Source organism: Cygnus atratus, chromosome 18, assembly GCF_013377495.2.
Source record: "Cygnus atratus isolate AKBS03 ecotype Queensland, Australia chromosome 18, CAtr_DNAZoo_HiC_assembly, whole genome shotgun sequence".
Classification (NCBI taxonomy): Eukaryota; Metazoa; Chordata; class Aves; order Anseriformes; family Anatidae; genus Cygnus; species Cygnus atratus.
The window spans coordinates 9,143,823-9,159,274 of NC_066379.1; the positions used below are offsets into that span (position 1 = coordinate 9,143,823).

The 15,452-nt window shown below is 37.0% G+C and overlaps 1 protein-coding gene across 9 annotated transcripts in view; it reads right to left on the reverse strand.

Moving 5' to 3' along the window:
• Nucleotides 1-15,452, reverse strand: part of PECAM1 (platelet and endothelial cell adhesion molecule 1) — a 44,728-nt gene that overhangs the window by 21,631 nt on the left and 7,645 nt on the right. For 3 of the 9 annotated variants that reach the window (XR_007708987.1, XM_050714426.1, XM_050714424.1), the window contains exons 8-14: nucleotides 13,278-13,559; nucleotides 12,739-12,846; nucleotides 11,838-11,865; nucleotides 11,303-11,373; nucleotides 10,568-10,624; nucleotides 8,453-8,521; nucleotides 3,373-3,429 (exon numbers count right to left, since the gene is read on the reverse strand). Coding sequence is in view for 6 of the 9 variants with exons in the window: in XM_050714426.1 (XP_050570383.1) it covers nucleotides 3,373-3,429; nucleotides 8,453-8,521; nucleotides 10,568-10,624; nucleotides 11,303-11,373; nucleotides 11,838-11,865; nucleotides 12,739-12,846; nucleotides 13,278-13,559 (672 nt within the window). In the remaining 3 variants the exon portion in view is untranslated. The remainder of the gene's footprint in view (nucleotides 1-3,372; nucleotides 3,430-8,452; nucleotides 8,522-10,567; nucleotides 10,625-11,302; nucleotides 11,374-11,837; nucleotides 11,866-12,738; nucleotides 12,847-13,277; nucleotides 13,560-15,452) is intronic. The other 6 variants (XR_007708988.1, XM_050714427.1, XM_035558960.2 and 3 more) reach the window with 3 other exon arrangements.

Here is a 15,452-nt window from a genome sequence, read left to right on the forward strand (position 1 = left end):
GCGTCTGACACATCCTGACCCCTCCCTCAGAACAGCACCAGCTGCCAGCCTGGCCTGCTGGGACTCAGGCACAGGCAAAGTAGGCAGCAGGGCCACATTTTATCACTCTTGGCAGTCTGATGATTGAGACAATTGTCTGTTTTGCTTAAGCCTCAGACTGCCTCTGTTCTGAACAAAAGAAAATGGCTCTGGGACTTGGTTGGAAATTCCCCAGACTCCCAATATACTTTGACCTTTTCACAGGGCAGCCAGAGAAAGCAGTATTTTAAGGAAATTAGCTTATTTTGATAGATGTGAAGGACTCCTAGGCAAAGGTGTTATTGACCTGATACTAATTGTGAGCATTCCTCACAATTTGGACTTAAGGACTGATTTAAAGCTGAGGTCTGAAGCATTTTGTATTTTCTGTAAAATACTAAATTTGTAGCCTATTGCTCTAGGAAAAAAAAATCCAATAGCTGGACAAACTTCCTGAACACCGTGTCTTCTGCACTATTATTTGACTTTCAGTTGAAATCCACCTGAATAGACTTGAATTTTACAAATGACCTGCTTTTCCTACTGTTATTGGGGTAACTATAGTTAATCCCATGCAGGTCTTCTGGGATTCAAAATGTGCATTTGACAGTTTGTTTCTCAGATTCCTGTTTATCTTTAAAGTAGCACCTCCTTATGCCTGGTACTCAGAATGAGAAAAGTAGCACAGCAGATAAGCTAGGAAATCTTATCATAGTGTGATGGACACACTGGAATGGGAGATAACATTGCCAATACTGGGAAAATGAAAAGGAATAATGGCAGATGCTCAGCACACTGCCAGATGCCTGGTCCTTAGAAAAGGTCAGAGCATTATCTGCACTATGAAATCTTGATTTAGCACAAGGACAATAGCTGTGGAAATCAAAAAAAAAAAAACAGAAGTTGGTTATTGACATGGCATCTGCCTTACAGGGAACAGCAGTGAGCACAGCCAGAAAAATGAAGATGAAAAGTAATTTGGCTCAGTCACAAATAATTGCATCAGACATAACAACTACTGATACCTCTTCAGCTTCCTCTGTAATGGACACAATTTCTGAAATGCACAGGCAACTCCTTGAAAAAGACAAATCTGCTTATGAAGCACTTGATTAATTCTAATTTAACAAACAAACCACAAAAGTGATTTACAAGTGAATACTGGGAAAAAAAAATAAGTTTTTAGGTCTTGGATGTTATATCTATCAAACTGTGTAGCCGACACCAATTCCCCAATTCATAAAATTTTCCCAGAGGTCACATTTGTCTGAACCATTAACTTCCTGAAGGAGACTGTACTCTCAGGCATTTGCTCAAAAATCTCAAAGAATAATCAAACATAGTGAAGATCATAAAGGTAAACCCCGTTCTGCAAGCACTAGTAATGTTCAGTATCTTTCAGAATTGGCCATTAATATACTTCTATGAATATATTAATGTACTTGTTAAGATTTATTTCCTAAGGATCCTCCACTGCATTTATACTTTGCTACCTTGCAGTCAAAGTTGATCAAAAATCAAAGCAAATTTTACATTTAAATAGACTGTAGCAAAGCTATCCAAAGCAACTGCATAGCTATGTGATGCACTGCTTATCTATTTGAAACACTTTTCCTGTGTATCAGTCAGGAAAAACAGACGTGATTAAAACAATAAACTGTTACTATGTTTCCAAGAATAACCGAAACTGTAGAATGTTATGCATAAAAGAGCAGGTGGACTGCAAGATTAAGGGCTGTTTGCATATCATTTGGCTAATTTAGACCAGTCTTTCAATCATATCTCATTTTATTGCAGTTCCCACACTACAGCAAGTAAAGTTTAATAAGTGCTTTGAATTACAGCTCCACCATACCATCCTTTGAGGTTACACTGCAACTCACAGAACATCCTTCTAATACCTAACACTCCATTTTGTCAAAAAATAGGAATAGTGAGAGGCATAATACTCAGCTTCACACCTCAGCAGAAGGCAAGCAAGGGGTTACGCAGTCAGCTTCTGTAGCTTGTTACAGGTCTAATCTACGCTCACTGGAAAACTTTTCAGAATATTAGTGGCTTTTGGGCTTAGGCCTGAAATGAGTTGTTTTTTCCTCATGATGCTGCCAGGCAATCCTGCATGAAGAGCCTAAAGCTGTTCTTCGATGTTTTTACTTTTAACTGCAAGGCTGTGAAAAATTAGTACAATGTATAGGCTCAGCACCAAGGCAGAAGTTTAGGATTCTGAAATTCTGTTCCCAGTGTTGTCACTGTCTGAACGCATTACCTTAAAACAAATGACCTAATCTCTGTGTTTATTCAGCTGTAAAATGAAGATAAAACTGACTTAGAAGTCCTCACAAGGGAAAATTCAGTTATGTTTTGTAAAGTACTTGGAGACCCTCACATGAAAAGTTCCTTAGAAACAAAATACTGTGTTGGAGGGAGTGGGACATGCCTTATAAAACAGAAAATAATAGCAAATTAAAGCACAAAGATCAAAAATTAAACATACTATACAACAAAACTACTTGATAACATGAATGGGGAGAAAAACTGAAGAGTTTACAGCCCAAACCTAGACTTTCTAATACAAAGAGAGTAAAGGAAATCCCTTTCTGATTTAGTCTTTGACAAACTATTAAGAAACCAACTGTGTCCGAACTCATTGCTACCAGAGCATTTATAGATGGTAACCGCTGGTAAACTGCTAATGCCCACATATAAATAATTCCAAGGTCTTTGTTACAGGAGGTAACACACGTACGGCAGAGTGGCTAGCACATCTGAGACAATTTTGATGGTGCTTAAAACAAGTAAGTAACAACCCATGCTACTAAAGTGATCTTATTGCTTTAGAGGTTTTTAGAGTTTACTTTGGTTATCTTTGGTTATGCCCAAACACAGTGTAATATTTTATAACGCAGAGCAAACATAGCTGAACACTTCATCAACAAGTTGAAGAGTTCAACAAGCTGAACACTTCTTCAACTAGGATGAAGTGTTCATTTGCAGTTTGAGATGGGTTTGAATCACAACATAGCCTCCTAATCCCTAATGGGGTATGTTCAGCTCCAGATTCACATCCTGACACAAGGCCAAACTAATTAGCTTATGCAATGCCAACGGGCTGATGAAGTACACATTACAAATATTAATCTGACTGCATTAAGTATCAGTGATTTATGAGAAAATATGAAGGTGTTATACAGTTTATCAACACCTGTGATTTCTTAGCTGCTATTTGGAATTTTCTAATGTGACCTGGATTGCTTTTTAAGGCATTTATCTTCTAAATTATTCAGTCACAAATTTAACCCTAATCTCTATACAAATGCTTCCTTTATGTGTTTAATTTTTCACTAGCTTACTTACCATTATTAGCTTTTCTGATTTCACTATAAACTGTTTCAGTCCCCTTCTGTACAGGAGCTGGAAAATGTATTGGCACAGAATCAATTTCTTTTCTTTTTTGTGTTTGCCTTACGAAAAGCTCCTTAAACAAACAGAACACACTGTTTTACTTTCAGAGGAAATAGTTACATAAGCAGCAATCAGCCTGTGGAGTCTGTAAGAAAAAACAGCTACACCCCCTCCCCCAAACCTAGTCCGTAAGGTTCTAAAAGGGAGATGTCTCACCTGCTACGTATAAAATTATCATCCATATAACCTTCCCTTTTAAAAATTAACATTCTAATAATCTTCTTGACTTTGATATTACTTTAATTTTACAGAAACATCTAACACTAGAGAAGAGTTTCTCTAGATCACTTAAAAGAGCTTCTTCAATTTGTTTTAAGGATTTAGGGATCCTAGACCTCATGAGATCTGTAATTTGGAAGACCAACTATGCCTTATTTTGGCAACTAACCTGATTAAATCTTATAGTCACAAAACCAATTTATTTTGCTGTTCTTTGAGAAATATCTCAGAAGAATATCTGCAGATTTCATACTGCACAGCTTCCATTTCGGTGCTAACTAGGAAGTGTCTCCTCTCAGTTCCTCACTACATCAGAACTCTTCCGTTACTGCACTGAGATCAGGTGGACACAGCAGGAGTGAAGGCTGAAAAGGCTTGTGGAAAGACAGAAAGTAATAAGAAAATGCAGAAAGAAAAGATTTATGCTTCTAAGGACACAACCGGGAATACAAATGCAATGTTAGTCTTAGCCATCCATTTCTCAGACCCGTGGGGTTACAAGCTCTGTAAACTTCTGTTTCTCTATGAGGTGGAAAGCAAAAAGCTCCTTTTTTTTTTTTTCCCTCCCTATTTGACATCTCTGAATACCTACCCACAGAGTTTTGATACCAAATTGTTATAACTATAGACAGTTACCACAGTAGGGAAGGGCAAAGCCTTGGCCAAAGGCCTGAAAAGCTGAAGAACTCAGTTTCTCTACAGCCAGTGTAAATGCAGCTCTGGCAAGTAACAGATTTGAGCAATTTCCTTGATTTCTTGTGTAGTTTGGATTAATATTAAAGCAAACTGCTCCAGAAAATTGTATACTTAAAATTGTTTTCTTCAGTTGGTTTAAAAGGCCATGCAGGCAGGGCTTAGGAGCTTGCTGTCTGAGGATCACAAAGCAATTTAGAAACATTCATTAATTTCATTTGAACTGAGTCACTTAGAAAATCTCAGAATTCTATCAATACCTCCTCTAACTTCTGAGTATCTTCACTAAAGTTAGATTCTTTTTTTGTTGTTGTTTAGATCTTCACTAAGTTAGATTTTTCTATGTGAAGTAAAAAGTAAAAATAAAAAAAATTGAAGATGGTTGTATCCTGTCTGCAAGAAAATGGAAAGAGAATTCACATTTCTGGATACAAAGTCCTGCACATTAGTTATTAAAACTTTTAAAGAATTCAGGCATATTGATCTGCAGCCAGACTAAAAATCAGAACTGTTACTGTTCTGCATTGCTCTGAAGAACCTCAGTGGTTCTGGCACCACATTCTGATTTTCTAAAGCTAATTTAATTTTTGTTAATTCTGTTAAGTGTCCATTAAAAGTTGGGACCTAATACAACAGAATTGAGATAGAAAACTACTATTAATTTCAACAATAGTAGGAGCTGCACTGCACAAAGCACCTAATCCCAGCTTTCACACTGCAGTTTTAGCATGAATATTCTTTGCAAAATAGTCTGAAGATCATGAAATGCTTATCCTAGGCTTATGGACTATTGCTTAAATGATCAATACAAATTTCCAGTGAAGCAAGATGTGTTCTTTTCAGAATTTTAATGAAAGGTAGTTTGTTTCATTTGGAACACATTTTTTAGCAGACTACAATCCCAAATACACTCCTGTTGACTCTATGGGAAGATTTGGTGGGAGGTATTTCCTTAGCTTTTTGTTTTGAAAATTAATTACATTAAATTGCGATATAATGACACTGCCCATGTTATTTTCTTTGCTAATCTTCCAAAAGTTGTCTCAGTGCTTGGAGAAATTACTTTCATGATTTGACATTTTGTTCTCACTGACTTTTATAATGTTGCCACCCTGCAGATGACTAACCAGCTACAGAAGTAAAAGAAGCAGCATGTTATTATCCATGATTAGCAGTTTCTCCCTTCTCACTGTAGGGATATTTCTTGATCTTACTTTAGCACTGACATTTGGTTTAGCTCATATTAATAATAAAAGGTCTAAATCATTTGCCATCTTTCTATACAACTAAGCTTTAGAAAAGGTAAGCATTATATTTTTGTCAGGCATATAACCTCCACAAATATTCAATTTAATCATTCTTGAGAATGACTGCCTCTTTAAATATCAAATTAACAATCAACTACAACTACCCCAAATAAAAGCTGGCCTGTGAAGCTCTAGCTCTACCTCATATTTCAGGTAGCCTCTTCACCCCTACTTAGAGAGTAGGTATCCACCTATCCAAGCAGGCTTACCACCATCCATAACGTCATAATGAACCCTGTTCTTTTTTGCTTATCATAGAACCATAGTACATACAAAGTTTTTGATGCACTAGCCTATTCACCATAACGCTGAGTTAAAAATCATTTCATAAATGGCCAGCTACTGCAGACATGGCTGGAAAAACAGGGTGAAACTACAACTGCTTTAAAATATATTAGTCCTTTACTGGCCAAGACAAAATGTACATCCTTCTACAATTATGTAAACTTGTTCTGAGGTGGCATTCAGTTATTCCTGATTTCAAAAAGCGACCCAAAAACTATTGTTACAGCTTACATATTGCAGTATTCTTTCACAATACAAAAAATATGATTCTTCTACTCTTCAGATTAGTATCACCATTGACAACAGTGGTAGGAGGAACAAATAAATGGACAGATAAAATAATTTGAAGCTAGTCCTGAGTGATCAAAGAAATGTGGGGTTCCGCAGAAGGAACCAGACTGTACATGCAGTCTGCTGGATGAGACTTGCACGCCCAGAGAAGAGACAAGTGTGCTATACTTTGTCTTCATTCAGAAAATAGGTGGTATCAAAACAGATGCAATTGGGATTTGGAGCTAGATGATAATTTGGAAGGTCTGTTCCCTAACAAGGACTGATCATAGCCCACAGAGAGATAAAAGTATTACAATTTGAAACAAAACTCATGCAATAACATCAACGTGATAAAAGCACCAGTGGCAGTCCTATGGCTGTTAGTTTTGTGGGCGTGCTTGATTACTACAAGGGTATATAATGAAACAGATTTTTGCTTCTCCTTTCCCAAGAAATAGTCTCATCCTCTCCTCATTGCTAAAGACAATGCAGAGCTGAAAGAATTAAACTTGCAGCTTGGTTTCATATAACTCCTTTCATTTAAGCAGCAACGTCATGATGCTCTGAAAGATTAATGCATTAAATGCTTGCAGTGCAGTTGCCATGTATGTGACCAAAGCATGCATCCACTTGTGTACTGGGTGCAACACAAGAAATTGATCAGGGAGTTACAACATTTCAATGTATTTGAAGCGTGGTTCAGTCTTACAGAATAAATTAACATTCTGTATGTCATACATAGGTCTGTAACATGAGTCAGCATTTAGTTAGAATAGTCTGATCTAATTTATACACTCTCTTTTAAACATTATTTTGCAATTTAATGGCATTCAGCTATGATGGAAGTCTACATAGCACAGACACTTATTACTCAGTCTGGTATACTGGAATGAGATGAAAAGCCTATTTTTAGAGATGCTGGTCTTGCATTTAATAGGATTTTTCATTTAAATTGCGATATATTAGCATATCTTCACCATTCTACATTGTACAATGCACACTCAGAAAACATTTGGAACAATTAAGTATTAGCCCTGTTCTGAGAAAGAGTACAGCTATGTTATCCGCGTGCAGAACTTAGCAGAGGTGGATAAATAGCATGCTAAGAATACAGGGAAAACTGTGATGAATGATACCAGCATGTCAGAAAAGAGCAGAAGAACAGGAGGACTGGCTTTAGCAAGAGAGCTTTGATGCCAAGCGTGAAGAGTGAGCACTTTGACCAAACATCTGTATTACTAGCTAAACAAGCATGCCTTTGGTCTCTGAAATAAGTGATTGTTCCTTCCTACAAGGGAAAAGCAAATTTGTCCATTCCTCCATCAGTCTGCTTCTGATTAAGCTAAAACAAAGAAGCTAGGGCATAGCATAAATGTCTCTGGTGGGTTTTATTCACTCTTAGCTACTTGAAACCTTTTGTAAGTTTCTGAAAGATTTAACAGCTTTCAGCACAAGAGTATAATGATATCACTGTTCTCCAGCTGACAGAGAGTGATTCAAGTGTGCATTTGGTGAATAAATTTTAACGGATATTTCTCCTACAAGGTTGCAGAGACACGTACCTTAGACTCATGCTATGATTTCTGGTTATTGTTGCCATAAAGCTACTGCGAGACATGGGCCAAAATTATCTGGGTACCAATATTCTAATTTTTCTGTCTGATGTGTCACAAAACCCAGGATGGTCTCCAGCCCTCTCCAGACTGAAAGACTAAATACACTCTCTTCTCTCTCCCTTCTCTATCACAAGTGTATTACAGCTTTCATCCTTCAGCCAGTTCCTTTATAAACAAAAGCAATTGCTCTGATTTCTGTTCTCTCTGTTAACCTACCCTGTGGCTAACCTCAAACAGCTGTCAATAAATTTGGACTCTCTAACATGAGGATTCACAGCAGGCTGCTTTCTGCTCAGAGACACAGATCTAGCTGGGAGCCCTACTCTGCAGAGACCTCACATGAACGGGATGGGCAAGTGACCGAGAGGATCCCTGGAGAAGAAGGACTGCAATGAACAAGAGCATGGTTGCCACAGCATCGTCTACATTAAGGAACACTATTGGCATGAAACTGTCATGCATGCAAAGCACAACCTGCTCTTACGTTCATAGATGCTAATGTCAGACCAGAGTCAGGGAGTAGCGACATGCACGGAATTACTCCCAAATCATAACCGTAGATGCCAGACAGTTTATTACCTCTGTGAGGATCAAGCGTTGATACTTCAACTTCAGTGTACTCCACCTCAGCACTCTCAAGGTCAGGTCCTGCCCCAAAAATATCAAGAAGATGTTTCTTTGTAGCACTGCATGCTTCACTTGAGCTGTGGGCCTGATCCTGCTGCCACTGAAATTAATGGACATGTCCTCATTGACTTTGATAGATGCAGGATCAGGCCCTATTTATGGCAGACGTGAGTTATACGAGGTGTAAGGCCTACGTATTCCTAAAGTCCATCCCTACCTGAGAAGCAGCAGTACAACACAAACCAAAATTCTGAAACTCTGTGATGTGAGAATCGTGCCTTAATTCTTACTTTCTATTTAACACCTTCAAAAGTGTCACAACACAAATGGAGCAGGAGATTATCTGGGATTCTCCCCTATTCCTGCTGCAGCTACAGGTCCTCTCTCTTCTACATCTCTCCCTGCCATTACTTTTTCTTCCTTTTGCATGGCTGCTGTGGCAGGACACTTCCCATTGTCCACTTTCCTCGTGTTTAAAACCCTTCCCTAAGTCCTTCATGACTACCCTCATCACCTCTCATACTCTCAATTTCTGCTTTGCCTCAAAGCAATTTCAGCACTTTTCCCTTGTGCTCTCCATAAAGAGAGTTTCCCTTCAAGCTCTCCATAGAATATTTACAATGGCCACCCATCTCTTCAGAATGCTCCTTTCCACAATGCCCACAAAAAGCTTGACAATGATTAGACAGCTGATTTACTAAGACTACTGGCTGACCAGTAGTGGCTAGCTGGATGTAACAGAGACAAGTAACAGCTGTTAATTCCTGCTCTTTTCCTTGGGGTGTAGATGGATTTCTACTGGATTTCTGCAAAAGTTGGAAAGGACTATGGCAGTCATCCAGACTGGAATCCTGCAGAAATGCTTGCGGGTTCTTTAGAACAGAAAGATCTGATAATTAGAACAGTAAAATTTTGGAGCAGCCTTTCAACAGCATTAGTTTTGGAGCAACATTGCAATAGCATTGGTGAGAGAAGGAAAAAAAAAGCTAAGAAAAAAAACCTGTTTAACAAGGAATATTAGTCGATAACAAAGTTTAAATGACATGCTTCCTGCAATAGCAAAGTTTCTTGAGGATTGATACAGCTTTATGTTCCTATGTTCCAGCTGTCTGTGTGTTTGTTTTACATGAGAGTGTCTCTATTTCTAATTTGACTTATTCAGGCCACAATGGGCTAAGTTCCATACACTGACTATAAGCTCTTTCCTCTTGCTTGCTTAAGTAAAAGCTATTGTCACACAAATACAGAATGGTTACTGTTATTTTTAGAAATATATGAATAATAGGCTTCTGTATCTGGTACACAGACCTGCAATAGCCTAGTTGGTTTTAATGAAGCTGCCTAATCTATAGTGGATAAAGACTGAAACCATTTATTTCCCGCACACATGCAGGTTGCTACATCAGAGCTAACTTCATCTGAAACAGGTAGGATAAAAGAAAAAAAACAAGACTCATTGAGCTAGAGTTTCCAAAGGTTGTTTTCAAGTTTTTCTGTGAAATTATCCACATATTTAAGCAGTATTCTTTGAATAAATATTTTAAAAACACTGGTCATGAAGAATACAATATGCTAGATGATACAATAGTTGATGACACCTTTTAATGATTATAGATATTATCCCATGTGGCGTGTCAAGGCATTTGGCAGGTCATTTTATTCTGATTCATAACAGATTATTTTTAGGTTTAATGCTTAAATATTTCAAGATCTGTAGAAAGGAAGAAAAGACAGAGAAGTAAAAGAAGTCTGTAGAAAAAAAAAAAACTGTTTCTGAATATATGTCATATAGAACTTAAAATTCCTACTATTAGTTGTAAACTGTCCTCCATCTGAAGGCCTCAAATCCAGCACAACTAATTACACTTCACAATGCTGTTCGGAAATGGGTCTTGTCATTTCTACTCTGGACATGAGGAAAAAGATCTATATTTGTCAGCTTTCTCCACTATCAGAGAGAAGGAGGAAAGGACTGGACCTATCGAATCCTCACTGCTGCCACAAGAAAACATTACAGCCTTCAATTGTAAAAAAAAATTAAAATCTATTGCTTAAGTTTGAAATTACCTTTATTTTCATCTGTTGATTTCATGTGGTTTTCACCATCTTCAATGTAACCTGATCCTAAAATATTCAAGCAAAAGTTGAGCTGAGAAAATATTTATTAAAGCCAATCAAATGAATGAGTTAAACAGCTGCAGTTCCTATTGCCATTGTTTATTTACATATGAGAAATTCTACTTTTAGATTCACATTTAAAGACAGTCATGTAACACAGGTGAGTAGGACTTTTTAAATAATTAGGTTAAAAAATAATAATGGGGTAACTTTGCTCATAGCAGGTACTCTAAACAACATGTCCACCAATTTCATGAAGTGCACTGAGATCCTGGAAAGAAAGTGACAAGTAAGAGCAAGTTAACATTGCTACGTTGCGGCCAGACCGTGGGAGCACATGCCACAACTCAAATTTGCTCTCTGAACTCATTTTTTGAATCTGTGTGAAATCTGTCAAAATGAGGAAGTAATTCTCTTTTACCATCATTTTCCATCTGTAATATTAGTAACTGATTGCCTGGTAGAAGTGCCTGAGCAGATTTATAAACAAGTCTTTATATAAGACATGTTCATAAAAAGCTATGTAAAGACAAAATGATAGAAGACACTTTGGAGGATGTTATTGGGATTATAGGATTATCAAAAATTTGGGCCCTGTCTAAACCACAACCATGCAAGTCCAAAGCTTAGAATAAATATTTAATTAGGTTAATTCACTACTAGTCTTACAGCAAAATATCCTACCAGAATAGTAGTCTCCATCATTGTGCTGTCTTGCCAGTTTTTCATTTGTTGAGTTTGTAGCCAAGGCAGATCTGAAAAGCAAACCAATAAAAGTTTATGTAATTATCCAAAACAGTCAATAAAATCAACATGATGATATGCAAATATCCGTCATTGTCTATGCTGACTACCACAATTTCTTAAGTATTGAAGCTAATGAAAATTTTGTTTCTGTCTTTAAAGCTTACTTATGGTTATCATAAAGTCAAAGGTGGTCCTTCTTGCATTACTTTAAGACTTAGGTATTTTTAATTTCATTTCTAAATGCAAATTCTAAATTCAAATGTAGGTTTGATATTCTTGTATTTCTCTTAGCTCTCCTTTTTCTATTTTTAGAGTATTTCCTCATCCTGTTGTTGTGTAAGCAGGTGGTGCATGAAGCACAACCATCTATTGTTTGCAGGTGTGTGCCATAATAAACTACATTCATACGGTGGAAGGCCCCAGACCTTTATACAGAAATACTTCACCATTACCAGAAAGCAAGCTATCTTACCGAGACATCTCCATGGATGATCCTTTAGCTTGACAAAGAAGAATAAAAGCATCTATTAATATACTGTACAAGTAAATTAATTTTAAAATAAGAAGAAAAAAAAACAACAAAAAAAAAACACAGCAACTATCTACCCAAATCAGTGTAAATTCTCTTAGATATTACAAAATCAATTACTTAGTGTCCTACATCCCTTTTAAATGTCTCTTTTGCAGTGAAGCTAAGATCTTTAACCTCAAATTTCAGCCTGGTCAATTTAAGCTGCCTAGGGCATCCAGGTACTCAAAATTTTCCAAAACGTTTTGCAATGTACTGCATATCACAGGATGTTCATTTAAACTAGATTTCCTTACTTTCCAAAACACCAAGATCTGAAATAATATCTTAATGATAAATGGCAAACACAAAAGTGAAATTGTATTAGTGTGTGGAGAAAAAAAAAATCTAATAATCTAAAATTTCCTTCATGAGGACTAGAGAAATATCTCAATTACCTCCAAGTTGGGACCCCGAATCAAATTGTCGTAGTTCTGTAATGGAGAAAAAAGCACCTCAGGCTGCTTCTTCGTCTGCATTTCAAGGGTCTGAATTCCAGACCTGGGACTGCATCAGAATAGTGCAATTCTGGCCTACCTCCAAAAACATTTGCTCCATTAGTGCCTTTCCAGCATCATTAGTTAGATGTTCTCCCTATTCTGCCTAAGATACCTGGACAACTTCAACACACCTACAGCTTAATTTGACCCAACCATGCATTTTTAAGCAGACTTTTAGGTTTTTAAAAACATATGTAGTCATTTCCCGAGGCCTCACCCCCATGGGCCTTTATTCCTGAAGCAAATACAATGTTTTTACTGCAGTACATTAATTACCAAAGAAATAGAAGGTAATCATTTCTTACCCTTTTTCTTCTTACATAAAAACCACCATACAGTGAGAGTTATTGCTCCTGCGATAAGTATTAGGACAAATGCAGCAATGACTCCTTTCTGCCAAGACGCTAAGATGACTGGAAATAAGGAAGACATGTTTAAGAGAGTATATACAGTGACTGGTCATCATTACTAACTTCTGCATAAAGCGAGCTTTTACTTTGCTACAAATTAGCCTTCCTACACACTGCTGAAAATCTTTAAGGAGACTTGCATGCAAAGGTCACTAGTGAGCCTTGCTCTTGTGACAGACAAGTCAGTACAACAAAGGGTTGCTTTTAACTTAATATGACTCCTTTGGCTTTTGAGCATCTGTTAAACTTTTTTACGTAGGTAAAATAATCTCTGCTTATAAATGCTTCTCTGTCTAACTTCTGCCAATGGTAGAACAAAACCAAGTAAGGCAAGTATACTTCATAACATTCCTTACATTTAGTAACTTTGCAGATAACAAGACCTCACCTGCCATGATAGCAGAGTATGCAGCTTATTGTAAAAGTTAACTTACCATTGATGGTTATCGGATGGCTTTTCACATTCACCTTAGCTCGATTAGAAACCATGCAGTAATATGTCCCTGTATCCTGTCTGCTCATTGTTTCCTTGTGCCACACGATTCTGTCTGTGCTTTCAGTTTTTTCATATAAAAGAGTATCGTGATCAGTTTTTTTAAAAATCCTGAAGTGGATTGGCCAAGATCCTTCTTCCACAGAGCAGAGAAAAGCAGTCCCACTGCCATCTTCCACTTCCCCATATGGAATACTGCCCAAGCTGGCATTCCTGATTGGTACTACAAAGAAAGGCACAAATGAAACAGATCTCTTTGCTATTAAAAATAACTTTGATGATAAAATACTGTATTGTAGATATACTTGCTTTAATGCCATTCTACTTAGCTAAACAGAGTGAATGCACAGAATTAATCTTTCTGAAATATCTCTGCCAGATTGCATCCTCTAGTAAATATTTTTATACACTCAGAAATAAAAGAGGGTGTCATAAAGAAGCAAAGCACACACAGAAGGAAACTATCCATTCCTACAGAAGTCAGTCAGCCTCCTAAACTCCTTCAGACTCCCACCAGGCCCCAACCTAGAAATTATTTAATTTTCAGAAATAACACACTCAGCAGTTTGATAGTATAAATATAGCTCAATTTATTTACCTATGCTTTCATAGTTATGTAGAATTACACTGTTTTATACCAACTGCATTATATCCTTCTCGTAACAATAGTAAACATTGACAGATGATGCATCAAAGGCATGAGCAAGTCCTAAATTCTAAAGATTACAAGATATAGCAAACAAAAGAAGATAGTCTGCATTTGAACAAGTTGTAAGAATATGCATAGTGAAAACACAGTTTTTAGGTTACTAATGAAGTATATTAACATATACAGAGCTAGCTTATAAGTACTTGTGAATCAACACTCATACTTGCATCAGGAAAAAAGATGTGTATACAGTTAACACTTTCTATGGCACAATGCAAGTAGAATGTCACTAGCTTCCCAAAATGCTTTGGATTTGAAGCATCTGCTTTGCTAAAATTGCTGAACAAAATTTCTCTGAAAGTATTATTAATGTGTTTGGAGCAGGGTCATGGATAACACAAGACAAAAGTAAATGAGGAGTCATCAAGGCAACACTGGCACAGAAGCAAAAGGAGGAAGCCAAATCTGATATGAAAAGATGCTTGTCATGAAAGCTGCATTTATATTAGATAGGAAGCTGATTTGCTGATTTAGATGCAAAATGTGGGCTACTACAACTGGACCCATGACTGCGAGAGGATTGATATATAAAACAAAAGGTGGTTGGTGTTCTTTTTTTTTTTTTTTTTCCCCCAGATCTGGTATAGCTAGAAAGGACAGAATATGAAGAACTCAAAGAAGCCATGTCAGGAGAGAATGGCTGCAGAAGACAGGTTCATCAGATTCCAAGGTGCGACTTTCTATTCAGAATTTCCAAACAGTGTCACAATATATCCTGAAACACTGCTGTAATGAAATAATGCAATACGCTAGTTCTAGCAAGGATGTGTAAAACACTGTAGAAATAGACACTGATTAAGGGACTAAGATTATGCTTTGTATTTGTTACTTGTTATTTCAAATTACCTTGACTTTAAATTTTACTGGATAAAGCTTTTCATGGTTTTATATTTCAGCTTCTCTCCACTGTTAGCAAAGCATATCCTAGTGGAACTGATGAACTTGATGTGCACTCCTAGCTCTATAATCTAAGCAAAGGCAAATACTGTAATCTGAGACTTGTTTAGAGGCCAAGAAAGTGAAGAGCATGTCCTTCAGCTGTGCAATAATCCAACTGACCCAGAAGAAATGCAACAATTCTGGATGTATCTGTTCTAGTCATGTACAACTCAATGTCAAAACTCACATTTCTTCAGTAAACTCAGAGAGAATCCACCTTTTAGCAAGTTTATATTTTTAAAATGAACACAATTTGGATTCAGGCTGGGACACAAAACTGAAAACTCCTTTGAACCACTATGATCTGAACTATCGTGTGAAACTTTACTACCATCTGCTCAGAGAGCCCCGAATATATAGAAATACAGTATGATGGTTAAAATCCTACCAAAACAAGACACTCTTACCCAACTAAGAACTAACACGCATGTATGTTTTAAGAGTTATCGGTATCAGTCTCTTGTAGCT